Consider the following 22,951-nt stretch of genomic DNA (forward strand, 5'->3'; position numbering starts at 1 on the left):
CAGGGCTATGGTTTGGATGAGAGAGCCCCTGTCTCTTCTAAGTGTTCTAGCTAATCTAATGAATGAAAAAGGGAAAGGCAGAAGCAGCTGTATGTTTTCATGACACAGAGCTGATTTATGCCAGAGAGAATATCTGTTTACACCGACTGCAGATAACACTACTGTCACCTAATTTGCTAAGTGACAACTTTTAATGAAACACTTAGTCAAAACTCAAAACCTCTCTGATAGGTTTTTACCTATCAGAGGTAGGATGTTGTTTCCCTCACTAGGAAATGTATCTGTCTTTTGAATTCTTGAGGACCAGGTAAGTGAGAGCTGAGTATGCTTCCTGTTTTTCAGTTTTCCCTCAGGCAGCTAATAATTTAATGTTATATTTGCAATATATGTTAGAAACATAAAATCATATAGTTATAAATATAGACTACCATGAGAGCCTGGAAGTACCAAATCTAGTTTAAGAATGCTGAGGTACTCAACTAAAATAAAAAAGTTTTTTGGTAGAAAAATCCTAGTACATCTGTGACAGCAATACTAAAGAAAGAAATTCTCATTGTAGGGTTATTAGAATGCTATTTTCTTGAAGTAACTTAATACTTACAATAAAGACAGAATATTTATTTGTTTAATTTATTTTTTTAGAAGATTTTTTTTATTTATTTGACAGAGAGAGTACAAACAGGGGAAGCAGCAGGGAGAGGGAGAAACAGGCTCCCGCCTAGCGGAGAGCCCAACATGGGGCTCCATCCCAGGACCCTGGGATCATGACCTGAGCCAAAGGCAGCCGCTTAACTGACTGAGCCACCCAGATGCCTCATGACAGTGTATGTATTATTGTCTCATTACCTTATAGCAACACAGTAGTTCCAGGTAAGAGGATACAAATATAAAACACACACAAAAAGACTCAGAATGTATTTGAAGGCTTTTATTAGGGCAAACGTTTTCATAACCATAAATATCTCATTATCACAGATAGATTGTTCTAGGTATCTTTGTTAAATAGTAATCCAAAGTGAAGTAATAGTAAAATAAATTGTAAATGAAGATATTTCAGCATTATAAACCAAGGAGTCTTCAACAGTTTTTTTTTTTTTTTTTAAAGATTTTATTCATTCATTTGAGAGAGAGACAGTGAGAGAGAGCATGAGCGAGGAGAAGGTCAGAGGGAGAAGCAGACTCCCCACGGAGCTGGGAGCCCGACCGGAGCCGAAGGCAGTCGTCCAACCAACTGAACCACCCAGGCGTCCCAACAGTTTTTAATATGAGGATCTAATAACATTATTTTCCACATAAGTAATTATTAATGTAAAAACCAGAATCAATAGAGATGATACAGATGATACTGTACTTTTCCATAATAAACATGTTTAATATTTTTATGAATCCCATTCAGTATTACAAAATAAATTTTACTGGACAAAAACTTTTAAAATTTCAGAAAAATAGACATGAGAAGGTTGCCAATGTATATAGTTTAAAAATATTATTATAGGCATGGAAATGTGACATAGTCACTTCAACATAAGGAAATGCTATAAAAGCAGAGGGTTGTCAAAACAGAGTACAAGAGATACTCTGAAATAATGAAAAATCAAGATCTTGTAGGAATGACAAGAATTTTTAATGTATGACAGATACTAAAATGCCAAAGGGAAAATGAACAGAACTATTTCCTCATGGTAGTGACAATGGGCAGAGGCAGATTTTAAAAATGCAAGGACAAAGCAAATTAACTTACCATCTCCTTCAAATAAAAATGTGAATCTCCTGGGAGAATTTAAGCACCATAGCAGGCACATCTATAACAGTTAGTGAAATGCTTTGTATTTCAATGGAAAACTATTTCAATGGCGAAAATGACATAGGAATCAGAAGCATATTCTGCTGAGACTCAAGGAAGTTAACACTTTCCCGAACTGGAAAAAAAAATATTCCATAAGAAGGCATATAAAGTTAAAAACTCAATCAAATTTGTTGTATGAATAATTCATGCCTGGAGAAATAGCTTACCAGCTGCCACAACCCTGGGATCCTCATGAGACTGATGTCGCCCAGCTGCACGACTGTCTGCACTCTCGTTCCACCAAAGAACGTGAACTGCAGAAATAAACCAAAAATAGCTTCTAAAGACTGTGGCGTTACCACAAATAAGAAATACCGAAAAATTAATCAGAAATATTAAGTCTTGTTCTTTAAATCAAAATAGCGAGTAACAGAAAGGTAACATTAAGTATGTTAGTAATAAGATTTCAGAGGGGGTCAGAGATTTATAAATTAATTAATCAAACTGGTTTTATAGATGAAGAAACAGAAGGCTGGAAAGGTAAAGTAAATAACACTAAACACACAATTAAGTCTAGAATGAGGCTTCATGACTTCCTAATACATTTTAGTTTATTTAAAAAAGGAAGATTATAAAAATTGTGTTTACTAATGAAAATTTTGATGATATGAAGAAGCAAAATATAAGTAGCATAATTTTAACCACCTTGAGAGAACCTCTATTGACATTTAGCACATTTCCTTTAAACAAATGAGTAAAATCAAATTAGGGTCATACTATATATTATACTTACCCATAGATTCAACAATGCATATTTCCCATGGCAGTAACCTTAATTTTTAATGGCTATGTGAATTCTTCCCTATAGATAGAAGAACTTCTTATCCAAACCCCTGACCAATTAGATTAACATTTTATTATTATTTTTTGAAATATGGAATAAATGTTTTTGTGCATAACATTTTATAAATTTTTAAATATTACAAAGTAAGATATGTTAGCTGTATAGGAAAATGTGGATAAAAAGAGAAAAGAGGAGTCATTTCTATACCACCTAGAAAAACAATGCTTTTGTATTTGCTGTATCTCTTTCCATATTTATGTGTATATACATGTACTTTTATGAATATTTATACACAAACATAAAAGTTTATATAAATATATGATGTAGATGATACATATATTTTTCTGGATTATATTCACATTACATAAAAATGTTTCTTTATTGTAAACAATACTGACATAAACAATAGAGCAGCATCTACACATGTATCTGTAATAATTACAAAACTGATGACAACTACTAGTAATATTTCTTGGGTGTTGATTATGTGCCAGACCTGGTTTTAAGCATTTTTCATGTATTAACTCATTTAGTCTTCATAATAATTTTAGGTGGTTGATTATTAGTATCATTTTATGGATGAGGAAACTAAGGCACATTGAGGTTAAGTAACTTACCCAGAGTCACAAAGTTATAAGTGGTGAAGCTGGGATTCAAACCCAGGCAGTCTAGATGTGAATATTTTCTTAATATAAACTCCTAAAATTTAAACTGAGAGAACCAAACAGTGTATCTTATATATATAGACATTTATAAATATACAGTGTATGTAATATACACTGTCCTCCAGAAATGATGTACCAATTTATACGCAGCATATTACCATTCTCTTAGTACACTAAGAATGGATTAAGATTAAAAAGTGTGTGTAGAGACACATTTTCTTTCTTTTTTTTCTTTTTAAAGATTTATTTTAGAGAGAACACACGTGCATGAATGGGGGAAGGACAGAAAGTGAAGGAGAGAGAGAATCTCAAGCAGACGCCCTGCTAAGTGGCAAGCCCAATTCAGGGTTTAATCTCACAACCCATGAGATCATAACTTGAGCCAAAAATCACAAGTTGGACACCTAACTGACTGAGCCATGCAGGCGCCCCAAGATTACAGTGTATACACACGTATTTTTAATAACTTAATCCTTGCAAAAATTATACGTGTCCACTATAGTAAATTAGAAATGTTAAAAAACCTTTAATCTCATTATTTAAATATGGCTATATATTTTATGTCATTTCAAATTTCCTTTTTGTATAACTAAACACACCTACATATCCATGCATATTTCCTTAATATTGGCAAAGATGATTTAAAAAATTAAGGTTTTTTGCCCAAGGCAGCCTCAGACTGGCCTCTTAACAACATAGGAACCAAACCCTGCCCACAACTGGCAAAAAGCACCAATGCAGCAACTGGACTGAAGGCAAATGTGGCTCAGCCACAACAGTACGGTGATGCAACATACATAGGAGTCACTCTGGAAGGGCCAGGTGAACAGGGGATACTGCACTGCAGAGCACTACGTAACTGGTTCTTCATAAGGCCATTACTTGCCTAACACATAGAAACAGACACAGAGTGTTAGACAAAATGAAGACACAGAAGACTATGTCCCAAATCAATCAATAGGACAAAATCCAGTCAGAGAACAAAATGAAACAGAAGCTACGTACCTAACAGAGAATTTAAATTATGCTCATAAATATACTCACTGGACTTGAGAAAATATCTCAGTGAGACCCACAAAAAAGAGACAGAAAATATAAAAAAGAGCCAGGGAGAGATGAACTCTGTAAGTGAAATTAAAAAATACACTAGAGGGAATATATAATATATTAGAGGAATAATATTAGGGACCAATAAGCTGGAAGACTGTAATGAAAAACAATCAAGCTGAATAGGAGAACAAGAAAAGATTAATTAAAAAAATGAGAACAGGTTAAGGGAACTCAGTGACACGGTAAAGTGTGATAACATTCCCATTATAGGGATCCCAGAGAAAAGAGACAAAAGAGCCAGCAAATTTATTTGAAGAAATAATAGCTGAAAACTGGAGATTCAGGAGGCACAGAGAATGTCTAACAAAAATCATCTCAAGGAGGTCCACACCAAACCACTAATTAAAATGGCAAAAAGTACTGAAAAAGAAAAATTCAAAAGCAGCAAAGAAAACAGTTATATGTAAGGGAAATTCCATAAGGCTGTATCAACTGATTGTACAGCAGAAACTTGGCAGATGAGAAGCAAATGGCATGATGTATTCAAAGTGCTGAAAGGGAAAAGCCTGCAACTGAGAAAACTCTATGCAGCAAGACTATCATTGAGAACAGAAGGAGAGATAAAGAGTTTCTCAGATGAATCAAAGTTAGAAGAGTTCACCATCAGTAAACCAGCCTTACCAGTAATGTTAAAGCAGATTCTTTGAATGGAAAGGGAAGACTGTAAACAGAAGTAAGAAAAGGAGGAGAGGAAAAAAAATTCAGAGGTATGTATAAACTTAATAAAAGTAACAGATTAATCACTTATAAAACCAGTATGGAGGTTAGAGACAAAGCAGTAAAATCAGGTGTATCTATAAAAATCAAGTCAAGGGATTCACAAAGAAATGTCAAGTATGACACCATATACCTAAAACATAGAGGGCAGAGGAGTAAAGATTTAGTGCTTTAAAATGGGTTCAAGCTTAAGTGACCATCAACCTAATATAGACTGCTATATTTAAACCTAACGGTGACAAGTCAAAAACTGGGATACACAAAAAATAAAGAGAAAGGAATCCAAGTATATCACTAAAGAAAGCCGCCTAACCACAAGTGAAGAGAGAAGGAATAGAGAATAAAAAATTAAAAAAAAAAATAGAACAAATTACAAAATGGCAGTAAGTACATACCTATCAATAATTACTTCGAATGTAAATGGACTAGATACTCTAATCTAGGTGACTGAATGGATAAAGCAAGACATCTATATGCTGCCTACAAGAGACTCAGTTCAGACCTAAAGACACCAGCACAAGCAGACCGAAAGCGAAGGAATGGGAAAACATTTATCATGCAAATGAAAAGCTGGGATAGCAACAAATAGAATTGGAAACAAACAGTGTAATGAGACATTAAACAAAGACTCTACATACTCACAAAGGGAACAATCTCAAAAGAATATGTAACAATTGTAAATACGTACCTAACATGGGAGCACCCAAATGCATGAAGCAGCTATTAACATAAAGGAAGTAATCAATAGTAATACAAAAATAATAGAGGACTTTTACACCCACTTACATCAATGGATAGATCATCCAAACAGACAATCAACAAGGAAGCAGTGGCTTTGAATGACAAATTAGATAAGATGAATTAAAGGTATATTTAGAATATCCCCATCCTAAAACAGTGGAATACACATTCTTTTAAGTGCACATGAAACATTCTCCAGAATACATCGCATGTTAGGCCACAAAAAAGTCTCAATAAATTAAAAAAGCCCGAAGTTATACCATACATCTTTCCCAACTACAATGCTATGAAACTAGAAACCACAAGGAAAAATTCTGGAAAGACCACAAATATAACTGAGGTTATAACATAGTCATAAACAATGAATCCGTCACCACGAAATCAAAGTGGAAATCAAAAAATACCGGAGACGAATGAAAATGAAAACACAAGTGTCCAAAATCTTTAGGATGGAGCAAAAGCTGTTCCAGGAGGGAAGTTTTTAGTAATACAGATCTACCTCAAGATGCAAGAAAAATATCAAACACCTGAACCTTACCCTGAAAGAAGCTAGAATAAAAAAGGAACAAACAAAACCAAAACCAGTAGAAGGAAATAAAAGAGCAAAGAAATGGAAACAAACAAACAAAAATAGAACATATCAATGAACCAGGACTAGTTCTTTGAAAGATCAAATTGATAAACCTTTACTCAGACTGTTCAGAAATAGAGAGCAAGGATTAAATAAAATCAGGAATAAAAGAGGAGAAATAACAACCAGCATCACAGAAATACAAAGAATTAGAGAATATTATGAAAAATTATATGCCAACAAATTGGACAACCTAGAAGAAATAAATAAATTCCTAGAAACATAAAACTTCCTAAAAGTGAATCAGGAAGAAACAGAAAATTTAAATAGACTGTGTAAGTGATATAATTCAAACACTGATAAAAAAACTCCCCAAAAGTCCAGAATCAGATGGCTTCACAGGTGAATTCTACCAAACATTTAAAGAAGAGTTAATGCCTATTCTTCTCATACTATTCAAAACAACAGAAGAGGAAGGGAAGCTTCCAAATTCATTCTATGAAGCCAGCATTACCCTGACAACAAAACTAGATGAAGACATTACAAAAAAGAGACCTACAGGCCAGTATCTCTGATGAACTTAGATGCAAAAATTTACAACAAAATATGAGCAAACTGAATCTAACAATACATTAAAAAAAAATCATTCACCATAATCAAGTGGGATTTATTCCCAAGATGCAAAGGTAGTTCAATATTTGCAAAGCAATCAACATGATACATCACATCAATAAGAGGATAAAAACGTATGATCATTTCAGTAGATGTAGAAAAAGCATTTGACAAAGTGTAACATCCATTCATGATAAAAAACCCTCAACAAAGTGGGTTTAGAGGGAACATATCTCAATATAATAAATGCTGTATGTGAAAAACCCTATGCTAACATCATACATCATACTCAATGATGAAAAATAGAGCTTTTCCTCTGCATTCAAGAACGAGGTAAGAATGTCTACTCTCAACAATTTTATTCAACATAGTATTGGAAGTCCTAGCCACAGGAGTCAGACAACAGAAATAAATTAAAGGTATCTAAATTGGTAAAGAAGAAGCAAAACTATTTGCAGATGGCATGATACTATATATAGAAAACCCTAAAAACTCCACCAAATATTACTAGAACTGGTAAATGAATTCAGTAAAGCTGTAGTATATAAAATCAACATACAGAAATCTGTTGCACTTCTATATACAAATAAGTAGCAGAGAGAGAAATTAAGAAAACAATCCCATTTACAATTGCATCAAAAATAAATATCTAGGAATAAACTTAACCAAGGAGGTGAAAGACCTGTATTCTGAAAACTATGAATCACTGATCAAAGAAGTTGATGATGACACAAACAAATGGAAAGATGTTCCATGCTCATGGATTGGGAGAACCAATATTGTTAAAATGTCCATATTGCCGAAAGCAGTCTACAGATTTAATGCAACCCCATCAAAATACCAACAGCATTTTTCACAGAACTAGAATAAATAATTCTAAAATTTATATGGAAGCATAAAAGACCCCCAATAACCAAAGTAATCTTGAAAAAGAACAAAAAAACTGGAGGCATCATAGTCCCAAATTTCAAGATACACTACAAATCTGTAGGAGGTACCAGCACAAAAATAGATGCATAGATCCACAGATTAATGGAACAGAATAGGGAGCCCGGAAATAAACTGATACCTATATGGTCAATTAATTTTCAGCAAAGGAAGCATAAGAAAAAGTCTCTTCAATTAATGGCGCTGGGAAAACTGGCCAGCTACATGCAAAAGAATGAAACTGGACCACTTTCTTTCACTATACACGAAAATAAACTCAAAATGGATTAAAGACCAGAGGCATCTGGGTGGCTCAGCCAGTTAAGTGGCTACCTTTGGCTCATGTGATCCTAGGGTCCTGGGATCAGGCCAAACATAGGGTTCCCTACTCTGGGGAACCTGTTTCTGCCTCTGCCTCCTGCTCATTCTCTCTCTCTCTTGCTTGCTTGCTCTCACTCTCTCTGTCTTAAATAAATAAAATCTTTTAAAAAGTGGATTAAAGACCTTAATGTGAGACCTAAATAAAACCTTAACTCCTAGAAAAGAACATAGGCAGTAATTTCTCTGACATTAGCCATAGCAACATCTTTCTCGATATGACTCCTACAGCAAGGGAAACAGCAGAAATAAACTACTGGGGATACATCAAAATAAAAAGCTTCTGGGGTGCTTGAGTGGCTCAGTTGGTTAAGTGTCTGCCTTTGGCTCAAGTCATGATCCTAGAGTCCTGAGATCAAGACCCATGTCAGGCTTCCTGCTCAGCAGGGAGTCTGCTTCTCCCTCTCCTTCTGCCTCTCCCCTGGTTTATGTACACTCTCTCTTATTCTCAAATAAAATCTTTTAAAAATTAAAAAAAAAAAGCTTCTGTACAGCAGAGGAAACCATCATCAATACTAAAAGACAACTTACTAAATGAGAGAAGATATTTGTAAATGATAGATCTCATAGGGAGTTAATACCCAAGATATATAAAGAACCTATACAACTTAACACCCAAACAACAAATAATCCCATTAAAAAATGGGCAGAAGACACGAGTAGACATTTCTCCAAACAAGGCATACAGACGGCTAACAGACACATTAAAAGATGCTCAATATCCCTCATCATCATCAAAACAAATCTAAACCACAATGAGGTATCACCTCAAATCTGTTAGAATGACTAAAATAAAAACACATGAAACAGCAAGTGTTGGCAAGGATGTGGAGAAAAAAGGAACCACCATGTGTTGCTGAGAAAAAAGGAACCCTCATGTGCTGTTGGTTGGAATGCACGCTGGTGCAGCCACTGTGGAAAACAGTATGGAGGTTCCAAAAAAATTAAAAATAGAATTAACATAGGATCCAGTAATTCCACTACTGGATAGTTACACATATAATATGAAAATATGAATTTGAAAAGATACATGTACCCAGGTGTTTACTGCAGCATTAATTACAGTAGTTAAGATATGGAAGCAACCCTAGTTCCACTGATAGGTGAATGGATAAAGAAGTTGTGATATTTATCCATCTATCTAACCATCCATCCATCCATCTATCTATCTAATGGAGTATTAGTGAACCATAAAAAGAATGAAATCTTGCCATCTGCAACACAAGGATGGATATAATGCTAATGGATATAATATTAAATGAAATAAGTCAATCTGGGAAAGAAATACCATTATGATTTCACTTATAATGTAACTTAAGAAAATAAACAGAAAAAAAAGAGACCAAAAAACCCCCCTGACTCTTAAATATAAAGAACTCTTGTTGCCAGAGGGGAGGTGGGTAGAAGAGTGGGTGAAATAGGTGAAGGGAATTAAGAGTACACTTACTATGAGGAGTACTGAGTAGTGTATAGAATTACTGAAACACTATACTGTACACCTGAAACTAATGTAACACTGTTTGTTACTTACACTGAAATTAAAAAAATAAATGAAAAATTAAAAAATGTGAAATACAAACAGATAAGCCTTTTATTTATATTGCCAATTTTTTTGAGGGAAGAGGAAGGAGATATGAGCCCTACAAGTTTAACCCATTTTTCTCTAACCTGTCTAATACTGTATCTATATAATATATCCTTATTAGGTAAAAACTGACATCTCATTATTGTTTTAATCTGAATCTTCTTTTTTTTTTTTTTTTTTTTTTTTTAAAGATTTTATTTATTTATTTGACAGAGAGAGATCACAAGTAGGCAGAGAGGCAGGCAGAGAGAGAGAGGAGGAAGCAGGCTCCCCGCCGAGCAGAGAGCCCGATGCGGGACTCGATCCCAGGACCCTGAGATCATGACCTGAGCCGAAGGCAGCGGCTTAACCCACTGAGCCACCCAGGCGCCCCTTAATCTGAATCTTCTTTAATATATTTTTAGTAGTCATCTGTGTCTACCTTTGTAGAAGTACGTATGTATGTATATATTTATTTTTTCCTTTTTTATTTTATTTAAGGTATTTTGGGAGGCACAAAATTTGAGCTTTATATAATAAAATCATTCTTTTTTAAAGATTTTATTATTTATTTGACAGCGATCACAAGTAGGCAGAGAGGTAGGCAAAGAGGGGGAAGCAGGCTCCCTGCCAAGCAGAGAGCCTGATGTGGGGCTCGATCCCAGGACCCCATGACCTGAGCTGAAGGCAGAGGCTTAACCCACTGAGCCACCCAGGTGCCCAGTTTTTTAAAAAAAAAAATTACAAGAAGCATAAACTTGAAGTTACAAGAGAAATAAAATTTTAGAGATGTAATATATAAAATGATGACTACAGTTAACAATTCTATATTGTGTGTGTGTGTGTATATCTATATATATATATTTTAAAGATTTTATTTATTTATTTGGGAGAGAGAGAGAATGAGAGAGAGAGAAAACATGAGAGGAGAGAGGTCAGTGGGAGAAGCAGACTCCCTGCTGAGCAGGGAGCCTGATGTGGGGCTTGTTCCCAGGACTCCAGGATCACGACCTGAGCCGAAGGCAGTCACTTAACCAACTGAGCCACCTAGGCACCCAATTCTATACTGTATATGTAAAAGCTGAAAGAGTGGATCTTAAAACGTTCTCATCATAAGGAGAAACAATTTGTAACTCTGACGTGATGGATGTTAACTTATTGTGGTGATCACTTCACAACATATATTAAATCATTATGTTGCATACCCTAAACTTATATGTCAATTATATCTCAATAAAACTGGGGAAAAAAGGAAAAAAATCACTGAAAGTACATTCAGAGGAAAATAAAGTGATAAAAGAAATAGGTGACCTTTTCAGGTTCCTTCCAGTATTTAAAATTTTATCATTTTGATATATCAGGGAAAAGAACAGTATTTAAAAAAAAATTTTATAGGGTGAAAAACATTCTAAATAAGATGTAAAACAGGGCGCCTTGGTGGCTCAGTGGGTTAAAGTCTCTGCCTTCGGCTCAGGTCATGATCCCAGGGTCCTGGGATCAAGCCCCACATTGGGCTCTCTACTCCATGGGGAGCCTGCTTCCTCCTCTCTCTCTGCCTGCCTCTCTGCCTACTTGTAATCTCTGTCTGTCAAATAAATAAAATCTTTAAAAAAAAAAAGATGTAAAACAACTTTGCTCAACCCTTAAAATTACAAAACTAAAACTTGGGCAATAAAAAGCAAAATATACTCCATAATGAGAACAGAGAAAAACTGACCAAAGGAACTTAATGTGGATCACTCATGTATTTTGCAATTTCAAAAGAAGAAATGGACAACTGTACCTCTGTTGAGCACTCCATATTCTGCATGGAACACTCCAACTAGTTTCGTGTAGCCTCGGTTGATGTGAGCATGAACTGCCCTTTTAAATGAGTCACCCCACAGAGCTGGCCCACCAGGTTTCATCTGAAAAGCAGCTAGTTCATAGATCCCTAGAACAGGGAGAAAAATAATTATTTTATAGAACACATACAAGCAATTTCTAATCATGTTTAGTTTGGTTCCAGTGGAAGGCTATCTATATCTATAGATTTTGAGAATCATACCTGCATACCTATAGGCATATTTACTAATAATCTGCATTGTTCTTCTTTGCTTTTATGTTTAGAAAGTCCTTGTCCTAGTTTAAGGGTCTTTAAACTTATCATACATAACAAACAAGAATGGTTGGAATCTATAGTTCAGATATTATCTAAGCTATTTTTAATCTATAAAATTTGTCAAAAGTTATTAAGAATTTATAATGTAGTAGTATTTTTTAGTTGTCTGAGTCTATAGTTTTACAAAAAAATGAAGTATTTCTAGTGTCTTATAGTTCCATTCTTCTTACCAGTTTCTATTAACTTAACTCTCTATATAATTTCCTCTGTAAGATTCCATTTCCAACAGGAACAGCAAGCAAATAATATACGTAAAGTGACAGTCTCTGAGTTTTTTTTTTTTTAAGATTTTATTTATTTATTTGACAGACAAAGATCACAAGCAGGCAGAGAGGCAGTCAGAGAGAGAGAGAGGGGGAAGCAGATTCCCTGCTGAGCAGAGAACCCGATGCGGGGCTCGATCCCAGGACTGTGGGGGAGCTCGATCCCAAAACCCTGTGATCATGACCTGAGCTGAAGACAGAGGCTTTAACCCACTGAGCCACCCAGGCGCCCCGGTCTCTGAGTTCTGAGGAAAAAAATAATCTAAAGGAGATGGGTTTTATTATTCCTAAATATCCAGGTAAATACTTGAAAAGCATTTTACCTTCTGGATGAAGTACAGACCAGGTGAAGAGAAGGAAACCAGGGGACAAGTAGATTTAGAAAATACAAGAAAAACATACACAAGTTACTGAAGAATCATGAATAACATAGAGGAAAAGAACTAAGATTTGATACTGTTTGAGAAGCCAACTAATTCATTTAGTTAGTGCTGAAAGCTGAGGGGGAGCTATGAGGATAAATTTCCAAATAAGATTTTTCAAATCTCCTATAATCTAAAATGCACTCCAAAGTTGGGAATAATGGGGGAAATAAAACAACACTTAAATTAGTTTCTTCTTTTGCTAATCTGACCTTTGTTTAAAACTGGATTGAAGTAATAATTTCTTTAAGTCAGCAAGAAGTGAAATCAGCAAGAAGACAAATCTTTAAGAATTACTTTCAAACTGAGAAATAAGAAAGAGGAAGACACGAGAGTTAGACTAGAGTAATACAGCTTGGTAGTTCCAGTTAATTCATTCCCCTAGTCAATTTAATAAGCAGATATATACTTAAGATTTAAAATTAGTTGTCATTTATGGAAAAATACTTTTATATTTAAAAGTTTGTATTATTTTAATATTATGACAGAGTATCACATCACATACTATCCCTCACCTACCCACAGATGTGTTCTCTGCTCCCAAGGCCCAACTTCTCAACCTTTACTGACCATGTCAACTTTTTCTATCATATAGCTAAGCTTTAAGAATCAATAAGATACCAATATGGAAAAACACTTCATTATTTAATGGTCATTTTTTAAAAAAAGGTAAGCTAAGAGCACCAATTTATTTTTACCTGAACAAGCAACGTATGTTCTATATTAAACAAAGATTAACTTCTTTTCTAGTAGAACTTGAGTTTTTATAGCTTAAAATCTTCAATGATTTCTCTGTCAGAATTCAAAGTGACTAAGAGGGGAGGACTTACCTTCTTTTGGAGGCTTTTCTAGTTTGCACCATGGCACCAGATAAGTAATCTCACTCTCTTGTTTATCAATAAGAGCCAAATTGGGAATGAGGTATTGTTCTTGCCATTCCTTATCTTTGGCCAATGCTTTCCGAACTTGAGTCCGATGAGCAAAATTATCTATGGGAAAAGGAGTAAGAAAACCAAAAATTAATTTAAAATCACCTGTACTTTTTCTGGGTTTCATTCAATTCACCAAGTGTTCATCAGGGGCACAGAAGGACATTGTATTGTATCACTGGAGATAACATACAGATGTGACATCTGTTCCCAAGTTTCTCATGGCCTGAAAGGGCAGTAAAAATGTAAACAACTAATGATAATGTCATACTGTGGGCTCTGCAGGCTCTACCATTTAGTGGGCAGTTGTGTGACTTAGGTTAAGTTATGAAATCTTTCTGTGCCTATTTCTTACTCTGTAAAATGGGGATAATGATATAGTATCTCCCCCTAGGACTGTTTAGATTAAATGAAGTACACAAGAGGAGCTTACAACTTACAACTCTCCCCCTAGGGCTGTTTAGATTAAATGGAGTACACAAGAGGAGCTTTCAACACTGTTGGGCACCTTGTTAGAACTTGGTATACATTAACTAGTTTTTATTAATTGAAGGCATTTAAATTATAGCAGCAGTTTAGAGTATTTTTCTGTGGTAGTGGTGAGGGGTGATCAGGTCAAGATGTACCCTGAATTACATTTGAGGTAAATGAAATTAAGATGAACTTTGACAGCTACTGCTTTGATCTAAGTTTCCAAAGAAATAGGGCTGTTTCTCTGCCATTCCCTCTTTTTACTTAGTACTATTTCTCTTCTTTTTGTTTCCCAATTACATATTTTTGCTAACTTATGGACCCAGTACTACATTTAACAATTAGGGCTTCATAAAACTAATGGCAAAATAGTTTTCTATGGTTCATGCTGAGGATAAAGTAAATTTTATGAGGATTGCACTAGCAGATTTTTGTGGGTTTTTTTTGTTTTTTTGTTTTTAACTGGGATATAATTCAACTGGTGGTGCACTAAAGCATAAATTGTGTTTTAATGGGGTTTGTTTTACTACAATTGGGGAAAAACCTCTAAACTATGGACCTACTAAGTATAGAATGAGCACTTTTCACATTAAAGTATTTTATGACTATTAACTTTGGACACTGATGACCAAATACTAAATGAAATTATCAAAAGTTTTTTTGGATATTATGATGTACTACTGTGAACTTCAGAAAGATTAGACAATGGAGTAACAAACATTCTGGGGATTCCATCAACCATACTCCTCCCTCTACTAAACCAGAGGTGGATCAGCTTCAATATGAGAAGAACTCTAATTCCTTTTCTTTTACTTCCCTAAACTAGTAAAATGACAGTGAATAGAAATAAAACTGTGTATACAAATAAAACTGTTCCCAAACCTAACAGATTTATTATATCTTACAGAAGGCTGAGGGCTTCAAAGTTTACTATCATCTCCTATTCTATTTCACTAGAGCCCCCAGGCATTTGAATGATTTGTTAAAACACTGATTTCCAGCTATAACTTCAATTAAAAAAAATTCTACTTTCCTTTTATGATCTTAAACCACCTGGGTTCTTGAAATCACTGCTTTAAATTTTTCATAAACCATCTTTACAATAATCTATTCTTAACTTTTCTTAAGAATTAAAGTGTGGTTCATAATTTTATGACTTGAAATCTGAGATGCCATTTTCTTCCTTTCACATTCTCATATGGCAATGGAAGTTTCCAGCAATGGGTTACAATAGGTATAGCACTGGGAGGCACAATCACTGAATTTATTTTTTGGTACTGCTATTTAAAAGTTTTACTTCACCTGTATGTATTTATAGCAATATAGGTTCAAGAACTAAGTAGCTAAGTCACGGGTAACATCTAACGGAATGAAAATCTGTACTGAATACTTAAGCTGATGACTCATACCATACTTCCAAATATGAAACACTTTATTCATTCTGCCTCCAAATTCTACACTCCAGTATCCAACCAATTCAGAATGAGCTGTCCGAAGATGAATGTTTTTCTTAGTATTTTCCAGGAACTCATTCATCTTTGAGGGCTTAAGATAATAGGTACGAAATTCATAGACTGTTCCATCGTATTGCCTGGGGCCTGTAGAAAAGGATGAGCACACCTGAAGAAAGATAAGGCAAATTTAAATATTTTGGGAAGGTACGGTTGTAATACTATGCCACAACCAAATCTGAGTCTGGAAACAAGGGACACTCAGTAGACTCACAATCTTTATTTCTGTGGTCCTTTCTCCACAGATAATTTGTTTAGAGAGATATCAGTAAACTACTTTTAAGTATTCCCAATATATAGCTACTATCTGCTTGTAGGTGGTCTACCTCTAGTTGCTTTTTCATGAGAAGTTTCTTCTAAGAATCCACTGGGGCCATTTCTTTACCCAAAATTTATAATTAGGATCATAATAAGTTTTGCAAATAGTTTAAATTATCCCTTATTTAGTCAGTATTACATCTTTAATCAATAGTATATGTTTATGTTAAGAGTTAAGCATTTAAAACAATTTTATAAATATATAGTATTTTGGCTGGCACAATGGAAATGTATTTACTAGCAGAAGATGTTTTTTCCTTTTCCTTTGCTTTCCTTTCTCCTTCCTTCCGTTTCTCTTTCCCTTCCCTTTCTCCTTTCCTTTCCTTCTTTCCTCCCTCCCTCCCTTTCTTTCTACAATGGAAATTGCTGGTCAAGTCAAGGTATTTCCTAAATCTAATGAAGTAGACCACTGGTCAAAAAACAGGATAGAGGGGCACCTGGGTGGCTCAGCTGGTTGAGTGCCACTGAAATGATGATTTAAGGGTTGTGAGATCCCTGCCTCCAGCTCTGAGCTGAGCATGGAGCCTACTTAAGGGTTCTCACTCTCCCTCTCCATCTGCCTCTCCCACTGTGCTCTCTCTCTCTTTAAAAAAAAAAAAAAAAAAAAAGGCGAGGGGAGCGTCTGGGTGGTTAAAGCCTCTGCCTTCAGCTCAGGCCATGATCCCAGGGTACTGGGATCGAGCCCCACCCATACTGGGCTGTCTGCTCAGCAGGGAGCCTGCTTCCTCCTCTCTCTGCCTACTTGTGATCTCTGTCAAATAAATAAAATCTTTAAAAAAAAAAAGGATAGGAATTTAGTAGGAATTTAACTAATGTAACAGTAAACTGTGGCCTATCCAATTGCATTGTAATACAGAATGTGTAAAGCTAGTAAAGGCAAAAAAGTCGATGAGTCACAATTGTCTGATTCATTGTTTTTTTTTTTTTTAAATTTAAAAGAGATTTTATTTATCCATTTATCTGAGACAGAGTTCATATGAGCAAGGGGTGGGGGATTTGGGTGGGCGTGGGGGTGGGGAGGAGCAGAGGGAGAGGGATAAGCAGACTCTGCTAAGGGATGAAGCTCCTCTCTTAGCTGGGTCTCAGGACCCTGAGATCACGACCTGACCTGAGTTGAAACCAAGAGTTGGACACTTTACCTTCCTGAGCCACCCAGGTACTCCTGAGTTGTTTTTCATTATAGATGCAGTCTAAAGAAAGGTATTTAAGCCACCCAGTTATACCATGTTAATGGAAATACTTTTTAAGAACCATTAGTTCCTTTTTTTTTTTTTTTAAAGATTTTATTTATTTATCAGAGAGAGAGAGGGGGAGAGAGCGAGCACAGGCAGACAGAATGGCAGGCAGAGGCAGAGGGAGAAGCAGGCTCCCTGCTGAGCAAGGAGCCCGATGCGGGACTCGATCCCAGGACGCTGGGATCATGACCTGAGCCGAAGGCAGCTGCTTAACCAACTGAGCCACCCAGGCGTCCCCATTAGTTCCTTTTCTAATAGTCCTTTATTCACTCTGTAAATTTCTGATTTGGTTCTCTGAGTGAACTGAACTTTCAGTGGGAAATGCTTTTCCAGAAATTATCCTCTTTGTATGTGTTTATATGTGTGTATATAAACACATATATGTAAACACACACACTCATATGGTATTCTAACTTACAAATCCATCTTACATAAGTTTGGTTAGCATGTGCACATTTCCTAAAGCTGATTACATCAGCATAATCTATTATGATAGTTTTCATACCTATAAAGCTACAGATGAATTTTGGGCTTACGCAGACTACCTGGTACAACAATCAAAAGCAGTAGGCTTCTTGCTCTGACATATATGTATATATGTGATCTATCTATCTATATGTTTTACAAAGCACAATGGTATTTTACTTGTGTGTAAGGCTGAATTATAGTAAGCTATTCTGAGTTCATCCCATTCATGTCTATGATGAATTATATTCTTATTGTCTGATTGACATCTGCCATCAAAAACAATGGCAGCTGCCGCTAGGTTTGACAGACATTCTTTTTTGTGCCACTAATCTAATAACAATGCTATGCAAATGAAAACTGCTTAATACTTATAGCTTAAAAATATAAATAAAATATAAATGTATCAAAACTAGGCCAATGGGGTACTTGAAACAACTGCTTTTGAATTGTTTTTTTTTTTTTTTTATGGACCTTGTATTTGGAGAACAAAGTAAGTGACCACAGGCGCACATTTTTTATTATCTTCTGCGGAAGAGTACAATAGGAAAGCTCAGGGAGAGGTTAACAGCAATGAAGCAATGAGATGTGTTATGTGTGTGGGAAGGGGTACGGCGATCTTTGTTGAGGGTTAACTGTGCAGCCACAATATAGGACCCGTATGCTAGGGAAGGAAACATGAATGCTTCAGGCCCCCTGATCTCCAAAGAAAGGCTCATTTTCCACAGCACCGACTTCCAATTCACTTATGAGAACCACTGGCTGACATTTAATAAAGTCAAAGTTCAGAATAAAGTTTTCCGGAATAACTCTGCCCTGCCCCAGTAGAGTGAGAATCAGGAAACATTAAAGACTAGATTGATAATCTTGGGTGAACAGGCCATCGTTGGTTCCTCGGTCTTCAGCAGACCGTCTGTCTCTAGAGTAGGTTCATCCCCTTCTGCTTGTCCCCTTCGAGAAAAGTACAAGCCTAAGTGTCAGAGGGGAAAAACAAAACAGAACAAAACAACCCTGCAGATGTGCAGAATAGGCCAGGTCCCGACAGTTAAGGCTGAATCACAAAACTCTATTACGTACGTTCCTCATCTAAGGTTAAGTGAGGTCATCATCATGTTTGCTACGAGGTTCCTGGCCCCGTCGGGCTAAGACACCCCCGCAAGAGGCAGTGGGCAGGACGTTCCACCACCGGCACCTTGGCCCTCCTCTTCAAGGTTCTCTGCAAAACGCTCGGAAGTTTTGTTTAAACTGCGAGGGGGGCGGGGCGGTTCTTTTGCCCCTGGTCTGGTTGGCCTAGTTTGCATCTACCTTCTGTCTGGAGGGGGTGGTGGCTTGTCAAACGACAAACGACAAAATCAGTAGGGAAGTTTCGACCAGCAAGCAAAGCACCAGGCACTGGCCCCAACATGGCAAACGCAGCAGCCTGAGCTTCAGGGGTGTCCTCAGGGCCGCCTGGCACCTAGGCCAGAAAAACCCTGTTCGCGGTTAGTCGCGAACTGGCCGGGAGGCGACACTGGCCACCGGACCATCCCCCAACCGCGCGCCGCTTCCTCCCGCGCGTCCCGGGACGCCCCACCTGCGGGATCTGGGACCGGCACTAGAACATCCGCGGCGGTTCCACGCCCGCAATCTGCACCGACGAACCGGATGACCGCATGCGCGGCTCTCGCAAGCCTGGGCGAGCAAAATTGGGCAACGCATGCGCGTGGCCGCTAGTTCCCCGCTAACGCCCGCTCCCCTCCCCCAAGGGACGGCTTGGGCTCGTCGGGGCGGCGGGTACCTGAGGCGCGAGCGTCCGCGCAGCCAGAGCCCTAGTCAGGCCGCTTCGGAGGACGAGCATGGCGGGGCTTCGGGCGCTGGGAAGGACAGCCAGCCGGTACTCTTTCTTAGATTCTTCCTGTAAAGACTTACCCGCCTGGAAACGCGCAGCGACTACACTACTGGCGGACGCAGGCGGGGGCGGGACTCGGCGGCTTCAGCTCCGCCTCTGGTGCCGGAGGCTCGGGCACCGCCCCGAAGGCTCGAGTGCTCCGTGGCCCAGCGCCGGGCGCCTTCGGAAGGCACGTGCCCTTTGGTCCTTGGCTTGTTCCCTCAGACTCTCTTACCCCAGCGTCAGAGGGCGCGTTAGGATTGTGTGAAGGCGGAGACCGTTTCTGTTCCACCTCTCTGAGCCCATCCACCTCGTCTCCACGCGCAGCTGAGCATCAGTTCTTAAGAGTTCGTGTGCAGACCGCGAGTGCTGCCCTTTGAGGAGGGCGGATGCTGCGTGCGCCCGTGATGCTGTGCATTTAAAATCGTGGAGGTCTTTGCCGTGGTTCATCTTCAGTCGGGGTGATTGACGTAAAGACCAGAGAGCCTTCACTTGACCTCATGAAGTGCATCCTCTTTTCCTAATCGTCGCCCCAGCGTGACCCCGTAAGGCTTCTCATAATTGACGTTGTATTTCTCAGGAGCTCAGAAGAATGAGGGTGTCGAACCAGACGTGAAAAAGTCAAAGTTAAACATACGCTGTTAAAAACGAGAGAATTCTGTAAACTTTAAAAGCAAAACAGCCGACTTCTGAACTACTCAGTCAGTAGTCCCTGTGTCCGGTTATCGGTGACCAAAATAACATCTTTAGCATTTCAAGCTGTTTCTTCTAATGCCTGTTAGTATATTTTTAAATAATAGGTGTATTCTGCTATATCTTGATTTTTTCAGTTATAGTCAAAATATGTTGACCTTTATGCAAGAGGATTTAAGCCTCTTATGTACCACTCTATCAAAATAATTTTCCTTCCAGCGTCTACTGCTTACACTAAAAAGTTAATTGATTTCATTAATTTGCAGTATCTACATTATGTTACTGTTAACATTCTTGTTAATAATTACATTATTGCAAACATTAATGGCATGTTACTTACATTATTAGGACTAGGGAATTAGTTGTGCCTTGTGCGAAGACCTTTTGGTGATGTATACAGCAGGGAGTAGTCTTTTGAAAATTGTAATTCCAGAGGGGGTGAGTCAGTTTTTCTGGATGACGGGCATCCATTTCTAATACAGACAAAACAAAATTATCTGTACCCAGACTGAATCTTTAATGTTTAAATTTATTTTCTTGGGGGTCCCTGGGTGGCTCAGTGGGTTAAGCCTCTGCCTTCACTCAGGTCATGATCTCAGGGTCCTGGGATCAAGCCCCACGTCAGGCTCTCTGCTCAGCAGGGAGCCTGCTTCCCCCTTCTCTCTATGCCTGTCTCTCTGCCTATCTATGATCTCTGTCTGTCAAATAAATAAATAAAATATTTAAATTTATTTTCTTAGCTCCCTCTGGAATTAACTCATTCACTCATTCCACCCATATTTGTTAAATTTCTTTTATGTTTCAAGCACATTTGCAGTGACTGGGGTACAGAATTGAACAAAAGCTAGCATTCTTATCCTCTTAGAACTTAAAGGTTAGGGGTAACAAAGGAAGAGAAAAATATGTCAGAGATTAATCAATACTCTGAGGAAGAATGAAGTAAGATCTGAATAATACAAAGTGTTGGAGGGAGATAGCAGAGACTGTTAGCTGTTTATCATTTTCCATTCACCTTCTGGTCCCCTTTTTAAAAAATTTGCAGTAGAAACTATGCAGCAGCCTGGTGCAGTCATGTGACTGAGTCCTGGCTAGCGCATTTATGACTTAACTGTAATTGGTCGTAGGCAGTGTAGGAGGGCTGATTCTCCTCTTTGGCCCTTTCTTATTTCTACATGCTGAAGTGTGGATATAATGGGAAAAGCTTTTGAATTGTGTGGTAGAAGCCACATGCTGGAGATGGTTCTAACACCAGGGAACACCATGCTAGGAGCTGTGGGCCACCTATCTCTGGACTTATTTTACAGGAGAAATCATCTTCTAGTTTAAGCCACTGCTACATCATTTAAACCTATAACTATCATCAGTAGGAGGATGACTATTTTATTTTTCTCTCTTTTTCATTTGTTTCTATTATTTTCTTTATACCTATCGCTTACTGATGACAAAATTCTTTGCCAAAAGTATACATTTTTTTTTTCCTCACTGTGATTAAACCTATTAATCAGCTTATCAGTTTCTTCTAATAGAGTTATCTTTTGGGAATTCTTTGTGCTCTTGCTCCAGTGTGGATAGTTGTTTTCTAAGGTGACATGGTAATACTTCCGGGATCTCCTTTCGCTAATATCCTGGGGAATAACATTTGCCTTGTTTTCTAACTCCTGTTTTCAGGATCTTGTCTATTTCCTCCCCCTCCTAATTTTAGGAGAGGGTACATGGGAATTAAACTTTTGAGAACTTCATTTCTAAAACTGTATTTTATCAACCCTCTTAATTTATAGTTTGGTTGGGTATAAAATTCTACATTGGCAGTAGTTTTTCCTCATATTTTTAAAGGTAATGATTCATTGCAGTATAGCTTCTAGTGAAAAATTTATGCCATTCTGATTCCTGATTTTTTGGTATGTGACTTGTTTCTCTCTGGAAGCTTTTATGTTTTTCTCATTTTTCCTGATTTTCTGAAATTTCACAATAATTTGCCTTGGAATAGTCCACCCCCCCCCCCACAAATCTATTATTTCAGTAGACCCTCTCCAATCTGGAACTCTTAAGTTGTGAAAAATTTATTGTTTCATGACCTTTGTCTATCAGCTTATATTTAGAGTGAGACCAAAAAAAGTTGACAGCTATATGAATATGGGTGGGTCTTGTTAAGTAATGGGCTTTACTGTAATGTGACCTGACTGGACCTTCAGTGGACTTTCTCACCTCAACTGTTACTGTCTGTCAGTTATTTCTCTTGTCTAGTAAGATTTCCCCTACAAAGAAACCTTCAGTATCCATCTGTGAAGTATATAATCTTTACTGCCAGGTTCCTGACATTGAGGAGGGAGGGAGGCCAGAGATCTCATTACTGGTAGTCTTTCAGGAATCTTTTAATTAGCATAGGTGAATTTGCTTTTACACATTAACACCAAAAATGTGTTAGACTCAAACTTATTTTTTATAAGAATCCAAAAGTGAGTTTTCCTAGTATATAGGCAGCTCTTCTATACATGTTGAATTAAGGACACAGATTTCTTTCACTTTGTCATTTTACTCCTCCCTAGAATCTTATCCATAACTAATTGCTTCTAGCCAGCAGAAAGATCTAGCCAGCAGAAAGATCTTCTAAAAGGAAAATGCGTGCAACATAGGAGTAAAATTTACAACTATAACATAGAGATAGATGAACATTGTTAAGTGGTATCAGGTGCTTAAGACA

The 22,951-nt window shown here is 37.3% G+C and overlaps 1 protein-coding gene across 5 annotated transcripts; it reads right to left on the reverse strand.

Moving 5' to 3' along the window:
- Nucleotides 1-1,261: 1,261 nt before the first annotated feature.
- Nucleotides 1,262-19,711, reverse strand: NIPSNAP3A (nipsnap homolog 3A). Of its 5 annotated transcripts, none has more exons than XM_032308441.1 (7): nt 19,468-19,711; nt 15,571-15,781; nt 13,592-13,750; nt 11,699-11,848; nt 9,799-9,856; nt 2,014-2,100; nt 1,262-1,919 (listed from the first exon to the last, which is right to left on the reverse strand). In XM_032308441.1, the coding sequence occupies exons 1-6, from the start codon at nt 19,525-19,527 to the stop codon at nt 2,037-2,039; spliced, it is 702 nt and encodes a 233-aa protein (XP_032164332.1). In that variant the 5' UTR covers nt 19,528-19,711; the 3' UTR covers nt 1,262-1,919; nt 2,014-2,036. The 5 variants fall into 5 exon arrangements, with proteins under 5 accessions (XP_032164332.1, XP_032164333.1, XP_032164334.1 ...); XM_032308442.1 differs by lacking the exon at nt 9,799-9,856 and adding an exon at nt 18,768-18,916 and having other exon boundaries at nt 19,468-19,704; XM_032308443.1 differs by lacking the exon at nt 9,799-9,856 and adding an exon at nt 19,264-19,361 and having other exon boundaries at nt 19,468-19,696.
- Between the last annotated feature and the right edge of the window lie 3,240 nt (nt 19,712-22,951).

This window comes from Mustela erminea, chromosome 12 (assembly GCF_009829155.1).
Source record: "Mustela erminea isolate mMusErm1 chromosome 12, mMusErm1.Pri, whole genome shotgun sequence".
NCBI lineage: Eukaryota > Metazoa > Chordata > Mammalia > Carnivora > Mustelidae > Mustela > Mustela erminea.

Coding starts and splice junctions, on each gene's coding strand:
- NIPSNAP3A (XM_032308440.1), bottom strand. CDS start 19,527: ATGCTCGTCCTCCGAAGCGGCCTGACTAGGGCTCTGGCTGCGCGGACG. Junction 13,751..15,570: donor GTTTCATATTTGGAAGTATG/GTATGAGTCATC, acceptor CTTTTCCCATAG/ATAATTTTGCTCATCGGACT. Junction 1,920..2,013: donor TCCCAGGGTTGTGGCAGCTG/GTAAGCTATTTC, acceptor TTTTTTTTCCAG/TTCGGGAAAGTGTTAACTTC.